General features: G+C 33.5%; 3 protein-coding genes and 4 non-coding genes across 7 annotated transcripts; 1 reads left to right on the plus strand and 6 right to left on the minus strand.

The window, feature by feature from the left end:
* Window positions 1-3,437: 3,437 nt before the first annotated feature.
* On the plus strand, window positions 3,438-5,069 carry LOC131634653 (lectin-like protein At1g53060). Its single transcript, XM_058905302.1, has one exon. It carries the CDS (start codon window positions 3,649-3,651, stop codon window positions 4,747-4,749), a length of 1,101 nt encoding a protein of 366 aa, XP_058761285.1. The 5' UTR covers window positions 3,438-3,648; the 3' UTR covers window positions 4,750-5,069.
* Window positions 5,070-8,580: 3,511 nt separating this feature from the next.
* Window positions 8,581-9,972, minus strand: LOC131634630 (DNA-directed RNA polymerases II, IV and V subunit 12). Its single transcript, XM_058905286.1, has 2 exons — window positions 9,837-9,972; window positions 8,581-8,941 (listed from the first exon to the last, which is right to left on the minus strand). The coding sequence occupies exon 2, from the start codon at window positions 8,937-8,939 to the stop codon at window positions 8,784-8,786; it is 156 nt and encodes a 51-aa protein (XP_058761269.1). The 5' UTR covers window positions 8,940-8,941; window positions 9,837-9,972; the 3' UTR covers window positions 8,581-8,783.
* Window positions 9,060-9,159, minus strand: LOC131634654 (small nucleolar RNA R32/R81/Z41). Its single transcript, XR_009293602.1, has one exon. It is a non-coding gene; the product is annotated as a small nucleolar RNA R32/R81/Z41 (small nucleolar RNA).
* Window positions 9,333-9,432, minus strand: LOC131634655 (small nucleolar RNA R32/R81/Z41). Its single transcript, XR_009293603.1, has one exon. It is a non-coding gene; the product is annotated as a small nucleolar RNA R32/R81/Z41 (small nucleolar RNA).
* LOC131634657 (small nucleolar RNA snoR27) lies at window positions 9,527-9,615 on the minus strand. Its single transcript, XR_009293605.1, has one exon. It is a non-coding gene; the product is annotated as a small nucleolar RNA snoR27 (small nucleolar RNA).
* LOC131634656 (small nucleolar RNA snoR26) lies at window positions 9,677-9,768 on the minus strand. The gene has a single exon (XR_009293604.1). It is a non-coding gene; the product is annotated as a small nucleolar RNA snoR26 (small nucleolar RNA).
* A 3,934-nt stretch (window positions 9,973-13,906) lies between the features above and the next one.
* On the minus strand, window positions 13,907-17,028 carry LOC131634652 (uncharacterized). The gene is made up of 7 exons (XM_058905301.1): window positions 16,838-17,028; window positions 16,497-16,712; window positions 15,830-15,896; window positions 15,184-15,515; window positions 14,926-15,067; window positions 14,620-14,745; window positions 13,907-14,493 (listed from the first exon to the last, which is right to left on the minus strand). Exons 1-7 carry the CDS (start codon window positions 16,857-16,859, stop codon window positions 14,109-14,111), a joined length of 1,290 nt encoding a protein of 429 aa, XP_058761284.1. The 5' UTR covers window positions 16,860-17,028; the 3' UTR covers window positions 13,907-14,108.
* Between the last annotated feature and the right edge of the window lie 1,410 nt (window positions 17,029-18,438).

The following is an 18,438-nucleotide window of genomic DNA, read 5'->3' on the forward strand; positions in this document are numbered from 1 at the left end:
CTTCAAAAAAAAATCTTAGTTATTCTAGAAGAATAAGAACTTTTATTGTTTAAAAAATCTAGAGAAAATTGGATCAAATTAGAGAATAAAAATACCAAATTCTATCATGCTCAAACGATGATTCAGAGGAGAAGGAACAAGATTACTAGTTTCAAAATTAACAGAATTCAGTGTTCTCATGATGAGACTTTAAAGATGGACATGTATGATTTTTTCAACAAGTTATTTAAATATAATTCTCAATGTGATCCGCAAAGCCTCTTGCTTCATAACATTCCTCAAATTATACAGGTTCTTCACGATACCCTTCTACAACTAGTATCCATAAGGGAAGTTAAGGATTATATTTAATACATGTCTTCGTACAAAGCACCTGCCCCTGATGGATTTTAACCCATTTTCTTTATTACATACCTGCATATGAGGTGATGTTTGGAAATTAGTGTCTGATGTTTTTTATTTTGGTCACATCCCATGAGATCTTGTTGATATTCATATCATTCATATCCCTAAAATTGATGAACTTCAAAGTCTCAGTGATTTCAGACCCATTAGTCTATGTAATGTTCTCCATAAGCTTGTCTCTAAGGTCTTGATTTGGCGTATTATACCGCATTTAGAAACCCTCATTGGCCCTCTTCAGATTAGTTTTATCCCCAACTGAGGCATTGTTGATAATGCATTTATAGCTCGAGAGATTGTTCACTACATGCATACCAAGAAAGACAAATCATGTTTTCTTATTTTTAAGAATTATTTTGAGAAGGTATATGATAGTGTAGATTGGAATCTTTTGAAAATCCCTCTAGCGGAATTTGGATTTCCAACGTTAAGAACTGGTCTAATTATGAGTTACATCAGCTCCTCATCCTTGTCTCTTAATTGGAATAAGCTTGATAGTTTTACTCCTACCCGTGGTCTGTGACAATGTGACCTTATGTCTCCTTACTTATTCTTTCTTTGTATGGAAAATTGACCCTTCTCATTCAAGAAAAAATAAAATCTAAATAACTGGCTCCTCATACGCATCTCTACCAATGGACCGACTATTTCTCATCTCTTAATTGCAGATGATTGTCTACTCTTTACAAGAGGCAAAACTTATAAGGTTATGCTACTTAATGAGGTGCTATAAGCATTTGGCAAAGCTTCTGGTATGAATATTAATGTCCATAAATCTAAATTCCTTCCCTCTAATACTTTATCTCAAGCAAAGGTAATGAAATTTGAAGGTATGATTAACTTCAAGCATACCTTTAATGTTAGTAAATATCTTGGATTTCCTTTGCTTCCTGGTAGGGTCATAAACGAGAATTTATCCTTTATCATTTATAAAATTAATTCTTTTTTAGCTGGATGGAAAGTTAGGCTTCTTCGTAGGCTTGAAAGGGTGACTCTTGCAAAGTTTGTGCGTAGTTCTATGCCTATTTTTACCATGCATAATTTGTGGCTTCTAGAAAGCATTTGTAGTAGGATTGGTTCTTGTATAAGACAGTTCTTTTGAGGAGGAAAATCTTGTCACTGGGTTAAATGAGACACCATAACTCAATCTTCTACTAGAGGTGGTCTTGGAATCAGGAGAGCTAAACCTGTTAATGCTTTCATGTTCGGTAAACATGTTTGGGATCTTCTTTACAATCCTGACAAATCATGTGGGATCAATTATTACCAGCTAGATATAATTTTGTAGCCCGCATCCTAGAGGCGAATAATTACCATGGAGCATCGTACACGTGGCGTTCTATTGCTAAAGTGGTTGAGGCTCTCAAGTCGTGTTTTATCACCAGAGTAAGAAGAGGGTGCATTTCCATTTGGTATGATAAATGGCTCCCAAATGGTAGAATTTGTGACATAATTCTTTTGGTGGATGAGGAGGATACACACTACATATCATGGATATTTTCAATTATGGTACTTGGAATTTTGACATCATCTCCACTCATCTTCCTTAAGGCATTAAAACAGAGATGACTAGTTTACTAATGACGACTCATATGATAATTTTATTTGGGGACCTTCAGTATCAAGTATTTTTTTCTACCAAATCAACTTATTCTTGGTTAACTTTGGAGCTCAATCCATCTCATATTCAGACAATGACTTGGTCTTAAATTTGAAACATCTAGTTACCTGAAAATAATCATCATTTTGTTTGAGTCATCATGCATGGAAAGTTATCTACCAACTACATACGCGTCACTCATCGCATGTCAATAGATGTCTGTTGTTGTAGATGTGGTGCATCTAATAAAATCATCTTACACGCTCTTAAAGGTTTCCTTAAGGCCATGCAAGTTTGAAACAATTTCAGTTTTCCATCTCGCATTCATTTTTATGAGGATGATATATATAATTGAATGAAAATTAATGTTGTCGTCAATCATGACCCTTTATTTCTCATTTGTTGTTGGATGATTTGGAAATCTCGTAACGAAAAATCCTTCGAAGACAATTGCAGCTCTTTGGAATATTCTTAGCCAAATACACTCCACCCATGCTTTTGGTGGTTCTAACAAGTATCAACCTCTAGACTTGTGTTTTGACACCCTTCCCCAAAGAATGTGATAAAGGTCAATGTAGATGGTAGTTTCATTGGTAATTCAGCCATCCGGCTTTAGTTTTCTTTTAAAAAACTCTTCTAAATGTTGGATCACATATTTTATACGAATTCTTAAAAACTTAATTTTCCTGTTACTCAATTTCTTCTTTCTTTTCATCCATAAAAAAAATGCAAATATTACCTAATAAACTTTATGCAAGTAGCCTTAGAGATATGTTATAACACTAACTTTAAGTTATAACTAAATCTAAATAAAAATCAATTTTACTCAACATCAATAAAACACATAAAAAAATTAATTTGGAACCAAATAACAACTTTATAAAATCAAACCACTCAAACATTTATTGTCAACGCAAACTCAAACATTATTTCTTACCGCACTCAATCATTTATCAAAGCAATTTCTTTTTCCAATCAACAAATACAATACCTACCATTAGTTACCATGATAAATATCAAATAAATATGCAATAAAAAACCTCAAAATGAGCAAAAGAAATACTACTCACTCCGAGCATAATTATAAGCAAAAATTTTCTAAATTCATTAAATAATAAATATATTGATCTACATAAACGATCAAATACATTTATTATTTAATAAATCTAAAAAAAATTATTTATAATTATAGCTAGAGGAAGTACTTAAATAAGAAAATAATAGTCCTCTCAATCAATCACAGTATCACCTAAATAGTTTTTTTATTTTTCAAGTTACTTTTTAATCATATCTAAATAACAAAATACAAAATCCCTAACAAAATAAAAATTTCTTTAATTATAAAATTTATTATAGTGGTATATTGTTAGTATAGTACACTATTTTATTGCATTCCATCACTGTCTAGCACTGAAGAAAGTGAAAGTAAAGTGCATAATGCAGAGAGATGCACCAAAAACAGTTAAAACGTATTTAATTTTCACAACCTCCAGCCCCAACAACTTTTTCCCCAATATTCTTAACTCTCTTCCTCAGTTTTCTTCATTCTCTCAGTCACAAACCCTAAAATCAACAATTTCACCTTTTCATGCTAATGGAACTCTAGACTCATACCCACCAAAATTAACCTCAAACCCACTTCAATTATGTCAACATTCCACCACTCCACTGCCTTTACCTTCCTCATATTGTTCCTCAAAACTCAAGCTTTTGATGATGCAGTTTCATCTTTTTCCTTCACAGATTTTGGAAAAGATCCGGTTTTTGAGTCTGGTGTAGGACTATATGGTAATGCAAAGGTTGTCAATGGAGGCTCTGGAGTTTTACTATCTGGGTATGGGAATTCTGGAAATGGGAAAGTTGTGTACAAGAAGGGTGTTAAGCTTGTTGATGTTGGTGGTGAACCTAAGACATTGGTTTCATTTTCAACTTACTTTTTGTTTTCAATGTCTTTGGGTGATGGGAATGGTTTGGCTTTTGTTATGGTTCCAAGTGGGTTTCAAGGTGAGTTTTTTGATAATAGTTCATCTGGTTTTGGTTTTGGGTTGAAGGAAAAGGAATCTAAAGTTGTTGCTGTTGAGTTTATTGCTTCAAGAGATGTTGGAATTGGAAAGGACAGAGACAATTCTTCTGCTAGTTGTAGTGTGGCTATTAATGTTGGTAGTTCTGTTTCTGTTAAGAAAATCAATGTTTCTTCTGTTAATAAGGTTATGAGAAATGGTGGAAAGTTGCATGCTTGGATTGATTACCAAGCCGGTTCGAGGTGTTTGGAAGTTAGGTTGAGTCAATACGGTCATTCGAAGCCGGTGAATCCGTTGCTATGGCAACCGATTGATTTCACGAATTTGTGGAAGACTGAAGAGATGTTTGTGGGATTTAGTTCTATGAAAGGTAAAACTTCTCAAGCGTGTTTTCTCTACTCATGGAGCTTTAATGTAAGGCATTATCAACGTTGGATGCATTCTAAACCGCTCCGTGATATGGTCTTTACCACTCATGACGTGTATGATCATCCTCCAGAACCGGAAGTGAAACCAAAGAGTGATTGTCTTTTGAGAATTCTAGCTGCAATGATATTTGGTGTTGGATGTGGATCATTGGCTGCATTCACGGGACTTTATTTGTGGATGATGTTTGGTAATAGACGTCCTGTTGTTCCAGAGGAGTTTGTTATTCAGCCGGTAGATTACGAGTACAAGAAAGTGAACATTGTTGTAGATAAACCCCTTAAAGATTCTAAGGAGTAGATCTACCGGTTGAAACTTGTTGGACTCATGTGTTGTAAATCGGTGTTCCTTGTATTCAGGTTATGCTGTATTATTGTAGTTCGGTTAAGAACTAGTTAAGTTGCTTTTTCTGATGTTATTGTCTATTTTTGAGAAAATTAAGATTGAGATCCCCATCTGCATTAATTGTTACATGGCAAATTTCTATGTTATCAATGTATATTATGATGTTGGCTCGCCGAGTTTATTCATGATTTATCAAGCATTTGTTCTCTACAGATTACATTGCATTCTTATAATGTAACCTTAAAATGCTTGAATAAAACCTTGAGCTTTGTTTATGTTAGTTTTAATTATTGAAGTTTTCCTTTGTCAAGCATTTATAACAGTTTGGCATATTGTTATTAAATAGCCTCTCTAAAATGTGTATGTTCTGTGATTGTTTTCTGAAATAGTAATAAACTAGTCATGTGACTTTGCATGATATAGTCTTGTAGGTGGTGGAAATTTATTGTGATCATTATTGCTTAGGAAGCTATATGTTGCTCACCTATATTATATGATCATTTAGGTATTTCCTTTTTTCTGGTTTTTTAGGTGTTTTTCTTTGTTGGCTTTATTGCATAACTGAAACTTATTTGAACGAGGATGTTGTGGAGTTCGGAGAACAAAGCGTTAGGAGTGTTAATGGATTAAACATTCAGGATCCAAGAGATCTTGACACTACAAATTCACTCAAAACCTTGAGGCATTAGGGGTGCGAGTCATTTTTCTTATAAACTCAATAGAGAATTATCACACATCATTCATTGCTAAACAAGAGTGTTTAATCTTTTAACTTTTACTTCTGGTTCTGATTTTGGGGGTTAAAATTTTCAAATGCTACTTGGAAGAGTTATGTGGAAGTGATGTATGTTCTTGTCTCTGGTACTATCTTTACTTAAGCTGCTAATTCATGGAGTAGAGTTAAGTTTAGTGTTGTTTGGATCTTGATAGAATTGATTGTGTAAAGTCGATTTTAATTCACTTTTCATTGCATCTGTTCAAGCTTTATGAGAAAGTAACATGAATTACATTCAACAACTTAATCCTATGAAGAATAGAAGTTTATCAACCCACAATAATTCTAGATATAAATGTTAAAGTGAAGACAAGTTTCTAAAGCTAATAAAAGTTTCAAATATAAGGGACGTATAAAGAAGTCTTAAACTAATACAAATAACAATTACATATTTAAAATCTTGATAGACTTAGATAAAAATGCAGATCGGAATGCTAACGTATGAAATGCTAAATTATGAAGTTGAGATAAATCTTACTTTCGAGCTTCATATATCTCTTTGAGAAGTCTTACCAATTTGGGAGATTATCCGGAAAGCACCTAGTATTTATCGTAATTAAACTTGTACACACCTCATTACACTAAATTTAGAGCAACCACATAATGTACACACCTCATTACACTAAATTTAAAGCAACCACATAATTTTTTTTTACCCACCTCCCTCTTTTCTTGGCCACCTCTGGTGAAAAACTCAAAATACCCTCACTTCGGGAAATACATTTTCGAAACGCTTATTTTTTTTTTTAAAATTTGTCTTTATTTCGGAAATGCACTTTCGAAAACACCCCCTTTTTTAGATTTTCGGAGATGCATTTTCAAAAACACCCCTTTTTTGGGTTTTCGGAGATGCATTTCCGAAAACACATTGGGTGTCTTCGGATATACACTTCCGAAATATTCGAAGACCAAATTGGTCTTGGAATGTTTCGGATATACACTTCCGAAATAATTAATAATTATTAAAAAATTAAAATCAAGATGAATCAATACAATTAATAGGTATAAAATCAAGGTGAATCAATAAAATAAAGGTGAATCAATAAAATCAAAGTGAATCAAAATTTCCTAAACCATTTTAAAGTTAAAAATTATTTTACTAACTTATATAAATCAAAAACATTTTAATTCCAGAAGTAAATTTTGAATTATATAGAATTAAATATAAAATTTATTCATTAAAAAAAAATTAAGACAAAATCTTTTTTTAATTTTTTTAAACTAAATAAAAAATTATCCCATTTTTAATTATGAATCAGAATAGAAATATATAAATATATAATAATAATTATTAATTTTGTAAGTGAAATATATAATATATAAATATATAATAATTAATATATAAATATAAAACAATTATTATAAATTAAAACACTCATTTTTTTAATTTTTATAATTATTATATAAATATATAAATATATTTATAAATAATATATAATAATTATTATATAAATATATAAATACATAAATATATAAATATATAATAATTTTTATAAATATATAATTATAATTATAATTATTATATAAATATATAAATTAAAACACTCATTTTTTTTATTTTTTTTTGTAAATACATAATGATTATTATAAATATATAAATAAAAAATTATAACTCATTTTGTAAGTGAAATTATTTTAGTTTTTTTAATTAAAATTATTTTAAATTTTAAAATATGAATCAGAATAGAAATATATATTAACTATTATTCATAACTAATAAATTATATTAAAATATATAATTATTATTATTTATTACTCATAAATTATATCAAATTTATGATATATAAATTAATTAATATCCTAAAATTAATTTTTGGAATTTTTAGATTTTTTTTTTGTTTTTTCGGTGATGCATTTCCGAATTAATCAAAATCCCAATTTTTGGAATTTTTTTCGCAAATGTACTTCCGAAGTCTGAAAAAATTTAGAAAAAAAAATATTTCGGAAATGCATTTCTGAAGTAGGGGTAAAGTGGGGTTTTCGCTGTGGGTGACCCTATAGAGAGGTGGGTAAAGAAAAAACCTAATTTAAAGCGCAATCACCCAAGTAAATTGAACATCACATATTTATCTAATTCTTTAAGATATCGGATATATAAATCATCTCCACATAGTATACTTCCGAAACCCTCAAAAATAGATGTTTTCGAAAGTACATTTTCGAATTCTGAGAAAATTTAGAAAAAAAAAATTACTTTGGGAAAATTTCCGAAATAGAGGTATTTTTGGTTTTTCGCTGGAGGTTCTCCCCATAGGGGGTCTACAAAAAATTCTCTCCTTTAATCACAAAGTGAGCACCTCAAATCTTATTACTTAGAACCTTTGCTATTGAGAGACGAACTTTAAAATCCATAATGTATTTCAAGTTCCTTATATCCTTAGATAAAAATAAGTTTTGAAGCCCAAAAAGAAATAGAAGTACCCTTGGCAATATAGACCCAAAGCTCAGAAATCATTGTTTATATGTTAGAGTGAGATCTGAATAATATGACTGACTACTTATTGAGTTGCCATCAGAGGACTAAACCCTAAACCCTAGTAGGGTATGAATGAAAATGAAACAATTGCCATATGCCAACACTAGTTTTTCAGCTATTTCCATTTTGTTCATGTGTGATTGACCGGATAAAAGTCATGATCCTTTCTTAGTGGTATAAGAGAGTTGAAGCCAATTCAGAATAAAAAAACATGTTACTATTACAACTCTACGTTTTTTTAGCTAGAACTTTGTGCTTTACAAGCATAACAAAAAATTCTGCTCAAAGAACTTACAACAGTGCAATTGAGCAGAGATAAACATTAGAGTTCTGTCAAGTCTACTAATCTACTTTTGAGCATTATGGTTTTAATACATTTTGAGCATTATGGTTTTAATACATTTTGAGCATTTTGGTTTAATACATTTTGAGCATTTTGGTTTAATACATTTTGAGCATTTTGGTTTTATAGATGTAATTCATTATAACTTCCAAATCTACTTACATTATAAGAGGTTATTCTGGAATGAAAAACTTAACAATAAAATCAAACAAAGATTAAAATTGCAAAGCAATGATCCCAAATTCATTATACAATTTGAAGTATATGGTCCACAATAGCCTCGATAAAAAGGAACAGAAGTGAAGCAGTGAAATAAGTGAGGCTAACCCATCACTAAAAAGTGTTAATAACAGTTTGTACACACCATATTAGTTAATAACATGAAAAAAAGTTCCTTAACGAGCCTCATACTGCACAATACGTCTGGTGCGCTTCTTGTAAAGGATTCTATAACCACAGTCACGGCACTGAATAACATCACCAGTCTTCAGAGTATTCTCGATTCCACAATCACCACATAGGTAACTAACAGGCTCAGGCATAGGATCCATATCTGATTCCCAAAAATTCAAAAAGTTACTACAAAATCAGTATAGTAACAATTGAAACAACACTTCCAAATAAATTTAAAAAAAACAGAGCAATATTCTAGCAGATGAATAAACAATGGAAGATGAATCAGAAAGAACGTAGCGATAATTAATTCGATCATATCAAACTTAATATTTGATGATCAGACAATTTTAATTATTGTTTTCATCAGCTTCATCTTCCTCTAGTTGTGATTATTAACAAATTAATAAATACAAGCTTCAAAAAAATTAAACGTTAAACCCTAATGTTGATTTCAATGAAGCAAAACATTAATTTCTACAGCTTACATAATAACAATTCATACAATACTTCAGGAAGAAAAAAAGAGCAGAACTCTCATAAACAATGGAAGATGAATCAGAAAGAACGTAGCGATAATTTATTCGATCACATCAAACATAAAATTTGATGATCAGATTTTTTTAATTATTCTTCTCATCATCTTCATCTTCCTCTACTACTAATTATAAACAAATACCAAATTCCATAAAATCGATGATAAACCCTAATATTAAACCCTAATAAAACCCTAATTATATATGATATTGGATCTCAGCATAATACTTCTTCCTCAGATCCTCTAGTGAGGTTTCAGATAGATAACGCAGTTTATAATAACATCATAGATCCATTAATCGAACAAAATAACAAATAATTAAAAAAATTTAACAACTTTAGAATGAGTGATTAATAAGAGCGTCTCAGAGTAATAATTCCCCATAAGTTTCTTCACAAACAATCAAAGTGCAAGGATAACGAATTATGGTTGCTCATCATTGATGCTCGAAAGAGTGAATACGAAACTTTATCATTCAAAGATTGAGAAGATTGAAATAAGGATAATAGGTTTATACCTTGGATCTGGAACTTCGAATTGGAGATTGATTTGGGAGGCGGGTGGAGGAAACGGTGTTTTCGATTATCAGCTGAGTATGGAAAGATGGTGAATTTGTGGTATTTATAGAACTGTGGAAAACCCTAGGTGCTATTTGGACCCTCATATTTATATTCGGTCTGGCCCGATTAGCCCAGCCCAACTCTTTTTTGCTGGATAAGATGAGCCCAACTTTCTTAATTCCTTTTATTTTGTATTTAATTTAGAAATTAAGTTAGAGAATCAGAATATATTTTGACAACTTAATTAAGACATTATTGCTAAATATCTCAATTCTCAAATAATTAAAATAATTTGCTATTACTATAGATAAAAAGGAAAAAATGTTTGAAGTCGTTGGACCTCCATTTAATGGAAAACTGATTATTGAACATCGACAATATGTAGTGTTTAAAAAGGGTTTAGGAATGACTTAAATATAACATATCATCACTAATATTCAAGGTAAAAAGGGTTCGACTTCAAATGATCCTTAAGTAGGATCAAACATCAGAGTAAACAAGTATCTTTTAAACGAGAGACACATGGTCGAAGTCTTTATTTATCAAGGCTTCGATTAATGGCAAGATAGATACTCCACTTCATGAACAAAGATGTCATCCAAAATGTGAGAACACTTTCATCATAGATGAAATTAGTGAAAAACATGAAGATGACTAACTTCGTGGGCGTAGCGTCTAACACATTTGAGGTATGTAGTGTTATAATTGTAAAGGGCCTCGCCTAAGGCGATGCCCTTTAAACCGTCCCACAAAAGGCGACATAAGAATGTCTCCCAAAGGGAGGTATTGCCTCGCCCTATATCTTTCCTATCACCCAATCATGGGAAATATAGGATAAGACATTTCTCGGACAAAGAGCAGTCAGGGTCAATAGCTGACACACGACTTCCTAGGAAATAGAGATTTAACAGTCCATCATTAACTGAGTGGGCGGCGACCCTTCCCAAGAGAACCCTAAGTTCTAGAGGCCCCTATAAATACATCTCCTCTCAAGGGGAAAGGGGACAGATCTTAAGTCATACACATATTACACCATAAAGCATTGCACTTATCAAATATCATATCTCATATGATCATACCCCCACAAGGATACACCTAAGCATGTTATCCATTAATCGGGACTCTCACCTCACATGAGCAGGACCATTACACCACCATAAAACACCACCGTATAAGGCTTCTCGCTATCGTGGGAAAGCCCTAACCATCTTAAATTGTTATACACCTACTAAAGCCTCTAAGTCCCCCTACCCTTGAAGGAGGAAGACACACACCTGTACTTTTTTACCAATACAAGGTACTTATGGAAAACGTCCTAGTAGGCCTAAAAGAGGTAAATTTTTTCCTTATTTAAGATAGAGGGAAAACCTTTATACTTTTTTTTATCTTAGACAAATATTGTATAAATACCAGTGATTGTGTATCCTTAACACTTAATCAATAAATCATGTTCTAGGTGAGATATGAGATGGAAGTTATGGAAGATTACAATAACTTCTTCTCAACTAAGGTCAAGATGTTTGAGGCCCTTTCTTATTGGCCTAACCTAACTCCCATCATGGTACCTGAGGAATATGAAGAAATGGTCATTAGAAGCTTTCAACATCACCATAGAGGGATTTTAACTATAGACCTACTATGTCCTTTTCATAAAGTCCTCAATGACTAGTCCACCCTTAGTGTTGAAGGGCATGTTGCCTCGACATGTTAAATTAAGATTTGATTTCAAGGTGTTAAATAAGAGGTTCTATAATAGAAGAGGTTAAGGAAAAATTAGGGGATTGGGATCAACAATGACTTCAGTTGAAAATGGCAGGCTTGAGGAAAACATATCACCATTTTAAAGGAGATTTCTGAACTTCGAAGTGTGAATATTAGTAGCCGAGACAAGTTTGGGAACATATAGGGTGATCTGGTTCTACCAAGGATAATAGGCGACAATGCAACTCAATAAATTTCCTACGAGCACAAGATGAAGGGTAATAAGGAATAAAGGAATCAGGTGGATGTTTGTTAGATGAGTCTTGAATGATGCCATATGTATAGCGTAATTGTGCTCATCTTTATATTTTATTTACTAAGAGTTTAATGTTATTCAAAAAAGATCTAAAATGATAGGCTTTCAATTCTAAGCCTTTGGGTATCAGCCAACGAAGACAAGCCATTAAGCTTGTTGTTTTCACATTAAATGCAACACTCTTCAAGATGACCAATACAACGCTCTAGCATGACATGATGTTAATTCTAATCTTGATAGTCAAGTTGAATGTTGATATCGTAAACTAGCCCTAAGTCATTGTATGACATGGATCTACCACTCTTAAAAGAGAAACTAGAGCTCTTGAAGACGACCAAGACAAATCTCTAGTATGATAGGATGCTAATTCTAAGCTTAATAGCCAAGTTGAATCTTATTGTCACTAACTAGCCTTAATTAGGGGTAATCCTATGGATCTAGGACTTTTAAAAGGGAAAGTGGAACTGATATATCCCTTAAAAATTTAGGAACGTAGTTTGGAGAACCATCTCCCTGATGTAAGAATGAATACTAACATGGGATAAATAGTCATTAAACCAAGCTCTCACGAGCAAGGTTGTACTGTCTCTAGATCATTGATCTCTTTATCACTTTCGAATTCCCGAGACTTTTGAACAACGTAGTGTTGGGTTCATGTGTAAGGGATAAGTCTCAAATCGCCTATGAATGGGTAAACATGAGATTTATACGATAGATGACTCATATAACTGATGTCTTAAGGTTTTGGATAGAGATGTAACGCCCATCTCTTATGGTCTTGGTACATTAATCTTATTGTTGTTGTTCCCGCCTCCTCTAGACTCTTCAACAGGTGGTATCAGGGCTTTGATTCGGCGTGGTGGGGGAGCGGGAGTTGAGTCATGTGTTGAATTTTGTTATAGAATGTGGGATACTCGATGCCTTAAAGTTTTGGGTGGAGATTTAGCGTCTCACTCTTTTTTGGTCCTGGAGCATTCGTACCGTTGTTCCTCCCGCCTCCCTTAGATTCTCTAACAAGTGATATCGGATCACTTGTTCAGTTTGGTGGTGGAGCGGGAGCTGGATCTCGTGTTGGATCCTATAATAGGATGTGGGAGACTCGCACTTGTTGGAGAGATTGTTGTGTTATAGGATAAGTGGTTAAGTCCCACATCGAAAATGAATGAGTAAAATGTTGAATTTATAAGAGAGGTGACCCATATATCTAATGCCTCGAGGTTTTGGACGGAGGTGTGACGTCTGCCTCTCTTGTTGTTTTGAAGCTTTGGTACTGATGTTGCTCCCGCCACCCATGAGATACCATGACCTTTATATCTTATAAAATTTTACATGCTTTAAAATATGTGGTTGTTTGAGAGTTATATCATACATGTTGCAACCCCAAACTTATTCATCGAAAATATCAGCAATGCCACACAAGCATCTAGCGGTCAAATGTTGAGCTAGTCAAAAGTCTAAAATTTCCATGCAAGAGTTTTTGGTGCATGTTCTATTGTTCATGATGTTTTCTTATGGCATAAACAACCTTTTTCTTGGAACTAGTTGAATACAGGTTTCTTCACAGAAGTATGTAAAGTGCAAGCAGATTTTTGGTTGGCTTACTAGGCTCTAAATGCTTGGGCCTAGGTGTAGAGATTCAAAATTCGAAGGCCAATATATTTTCTCCTCTTCCTCCCATTCACTCCTGCACAATCTATCCAAAGTGACCTACTATTTCCTTTGACATAGTCTACTTGAAAGACTCCACGACTTAGAATTCTAAATACGCGAGCTATCTCCTTGATTCCCACGATTATGTGGTGTGCTAGAAGTTGCTTAGTGGTTACATTATCCTTGCAAAAAGTTTATGCTTCTCTTACAACTCTTAGCTAGGTACCTTAGCAATAAAGTAATCCAAATAAGCCGAAGAAAAACTGAAAGAACAGAAGTTACAGAAAGTATTAAGCGATCCAAACAAGCCATGAATAATTAAAAGATCAACATAAGAACATGATCCAAAATATTCACCAGTTTCACTAGACCCACTTGAATTTGGCTTTAGCTCATAAATATATATAATCCACATCTGTGGTTCTTACAAGTTTATGGATAATACAACAAAGGTAATCTACAAAGCCCTCAAACCAGAAAAACATGCTTCTGTTATTATTCAGAACAAAACAAAAGAGAACATGCAAACATATGTAGATAGAACCTTATATGCCCTTAAACATTACAACTTCAACCACTCCAAACAAGGACATAAACCCCAACAATATCTAGAGGGGTAATAATCCTTTAAGTAAACGTCCCTGTTATATCCTACAATATAGAAACTGAAGGACCGCCGGCGATGAGACATGGTGACGCGAGTTACTGGAACAACAGAGATTGTATGCCTCTCGCAAATGACCCTTGCAGTGGTAGGCACTTGAGCTCTCTCAGCAATGACTTCAGATGAGAACTTGTTGAGAAAAAAAGAATCGGCAAAAAAGGCAGGAGTGCATTGGTAAGCCTGCGTGTTGCATAATTGAACCCCTTGGGATCTATGGAAAACCTCATCCGGTACTGATGCCGCTCCTCTAGTTGCATTTACTTTCCGAGTTGAAAGTGTCTTCCTGTAAAAGCACACATGTTCTCAATTAGTATTGTCGCTAAAAGAAGTTGATATTGAGAATAACAACCTGAAACTGTGGGACTAGGAACTTCTTAAAAGAAGGTTAGACATGAGCAGATTAACATACCACTTAATAATGGCTACACTGCGTGCTAAAAGAGAACCACTTCCATTACACGTTTCACATTTAAGTAATCCACGAGATCCACAAGTTGCACAAGGAAGCTTCCCTTTACCATCACATTTCACACATCTGCAAGAACATGTAAATTGAACAAGTCAATTATGAGTGTAAACTTCCAGCTTCACACAAGGCAGTGCAGCATAGACATTTGACCTCAGCTTGAGTTCCTAACAATCATTGAATAGGAGCCATATGTACAATAGCTACACCTAATTTACACACTACATTTAAGCAAACAAATTAGCTTACATTGAGTCAGAACCATCTCTATGAGCAATCAAACCCCTTCCATAACAACTAGAACACTGACTCATCTGATTTTCTTTATAATGTCCTGGTTCTTGGTCGGCATTGCATGTACCACAGACTATCCCTCCTCGTCCGGCACAACCTGAAAATAATTTCCAAGTTTTTATGGAAAGGTAAAAAGAAAAATTAAGTAAATTGCAGTGTATATACATCGAAATGTGATTTATGAAACTATGAGATCATAAATCCACAATTTACCTGAGCATTTCTCAATAGTTTCAGAATGGGGAACCTTTTCACGGACTTCTTTGTGGGGTACAAATAGAACAGGGAACTGAGATCTTAGATCCAATTCCCAAATACTAAGTGCTGGTCCATTATCCTTACCATCAATACTGCCACCAAGGAATGGCTCTGTCTCTTTTATGATCTCTCTTTCTTCGATAAATGTATCGAGAGTTCCAACATAAACGTTACAGTCTTCCACTGCATGAATCTTCCATGTTCGAGCAGGACGACTACCCCAACAGCAACGATGACCTACATGATCAATCAGCAACTCTCGTATCTCTACTTCATCCAAGGTTTCCCTATAAGTGGATTATCCATTTGACAAGATTATTCATCAATCATCATTATAGTGCTCTGGAATATTCAACTCAAGAACTATTATTAATGCTTTATTGATCGATAACAACATTGCAACACGTTACAAAAAGGCATTTTATTTCCAGCTCCTAGCATCAGCAATAACATGATCTAAATCATTGTAAAATAAAACAACAACTAATACCTCCTTTAGAAAATAAAACCACAAAATTAGATATCATCATGCACAGCCTAGTTTCAATATGACAAGCTATGTGAAACACATTTTTTATAAACACTCTTTAAGTAATTATACCTCCGGGATTCAGGCCTGGTTCCTCCATAATCTCCTCCATATCCGCCTTGATAAACAAGAGCTTGCACTGCAACAAGTAACAAGTAACGGAATTAACACTTATACATAGGCAAAGCCAAAAACCCTTCTGCAACAACAAAACTTAAACAAGAAAAGCTAGTAACCCTCTATTTCCCTTATAATTGCTGAAGAAAAACAAAACAAATTCTACCTACTCAAGCATAAATTCAGTTTCAGTGTTATCAATAACATATCACACTTCGTATTGATTATATCGGTAGCCATAATTTAACAACACTACATAAGTTGTAATTAAAAAAAAAAAGATATTTTGTACTTTGGACTCAATAATTTCACCAATCTCTATAATATTAAAATAAATACAGAAGAATTGTTAGTTGGTCTGGTGGTGATTGACACTGAAATTTCTAGGGAGGACCACGGTTTGATCCCGCAACTGCAATCGGGAATGAGCTAGAACCACTTGATGTCGGAACAGACCTCTCAAACCAGATTAAGCGGTTCAGTGAGTGGACCATATACTAGTGGTAAAAAAAGTACAGAAGGGTCTATATTTTCATAAATTAGTCTTGGAAATGAAAACTACAAACACAGACTAATCAAAATTGAAAAGAGAGACAACAATTAACCAGACAAGAGAACCAACCTGCAGGATCAGGCTCAGGTGATCCAACCAAAGCCCCATGAAGAGAAGGAGGATAACAACCTGCAGCAGAAGAAACCGCAGCAGCAGATCGAATTTCATCAACACTCACATCAGTTCCAGCCAACGAAGCAGTGGGAATTGCAGAACCTGATCGACCCACATACTGATACGAGCTCCATTTTTCACTCTGATTCTCACCCAATTCACTTCTTTGTTCTAATCAAACAAAACAAAAAACAAAAAATACCCAGAATCAAAATCATGATAGAATTTCAAGATCAATGATAAAAATTGAAAATTTATGGGAAAAGATTGTGATGGGGGAAGAATTGAAATTGTACCCGATAGAAGAGGCTGCTCCATGATGGTTAAGATAGCTAAGACAGAGACCAAATTATGGACAAATGTGCATTATATAATATGGTTTTAATTTAACTTCGCCATTAAGAAAGTTGAATTGTGGATTTTAGAAATTAGATGAGTCGCTATGAGATTGATATGAGCGTTGTAAATGGTCCACGCTCTTAATACACGACATGATACTCACAATAAAAATGGGAAAATCCAAGAACATAACTTTTGTTGTTTTGATAACAAAAAAACAGACAATGTACAGTAATTTTATACAATTAACCAATCATCACCCTCATATATCTCATATATTCGGTTAAGTTATTATACTAACGAGTGCCCCAGGGGCACTGGTTAAGAGTTTAAAATAGTATATTTTGTTTATTAAATACTTGTATTAAATGTACTGAAAATTAAAATAATTGACTTTTTTAAGAAATAAAAGGTATGTTTTTTTTGAAAATACTTATATTCAATGCATTGGAAGTTTAAATTACTGATTCATTTAAAGAATATTTTCTATATTTAGAATGCTTAACCAGTGCCCCTGGGGCACTCGTTAGCATGACCCATATTTTAAACTTACTTTTTAACATGGTTGAATGATAAATTTTAATCGGAAGATAGTATTTTACACCGTCAATACATTAATTTTATTCTCTTTTGATATGAGAAAAGAGAAAAAAAATTCCGTATACAATCATTCAATTTTTAATAATTCACTTTAATAAAAATATAGTTAATTATGAAAATGATTTCAGTTTAATTTTTTTTATGAACAAGAGGGTCGAATTCCAAAAAAAAAAAAAAACTGCATAGCTACTACTCTAAAAGTAGAAAAACCAAGAGAATCCTTTTGAAGAAGATTATGGAGATACTCAAGAGTTTTTTTTTTTTTAAATCTGGTAACCATTCTTCAACACTCTCGCAGCCTTAACAAGCTCATCTATGATACTATTAGCTTCCCAAAACGTATGTTCTAGAATAACAACGTCATGCTTGGCCATTAACAAACGAATTTTACAGATTAAGGCCAAATCAGAATAGTCATTATTATATTTGTGCATGATTGCATCTATAACTCGCTTAGCATCTACATTCACAATAACCTTCGCAAGAAGATATGCTAGTCTTCAACGATTCAATCACTCATCCATGTGGAGCAATAGATCTGACACTATCAGTCGGAGAAAGGACGAGGATGAGAAAGATGACTCTTTCGTTCCTCGTGATAGAGTGTAAAAAAGTGTCTTCAAAGCCATTTAGCGAGATCCTTTTTAGCAAAGCTTGACACGATTGCTTCTACAGTCCATGTGAAGATATCTTATCAGGACGAAAAAGGAGCACTAACCACTATAAATGCGGATTTATAAGAAGCAAAAAGAATCAAGAGAAGAATCCAAGAAGATATTTTGACCTCGACGTCAAAGAATTTTGGCAAGCTCGATCTCGACACGTGCGAGGGCGAAATCAGACCTACCTCGGACGGAGAATTCAAATTCGTGCAACTAGGAAATAATCCGGCTAGGTCACTCAAGAACGGGTATGTACTTTCCTCTAAGGTAAGGTTCATGCTAACCGAATGTCTCCA

Source organism: Vicia villosa, unplaced genomic scaffold (genome assembly GCF_029867415.1).
Source record: "Vicia villosa cultivar HV-30 ecotype Madison, WI unplaced genomic scaffold, Vvil1.0 ctg.001324F_1_1, whole genome shotgun sequence".
NCBI classification, from domain to species: domain Eukaryota; kingdom Viridiplantae; phylum Streptophyta; class Magnoliopsida; order Fabales; family Fabaceae; genus Vicia; species Vicia villosa.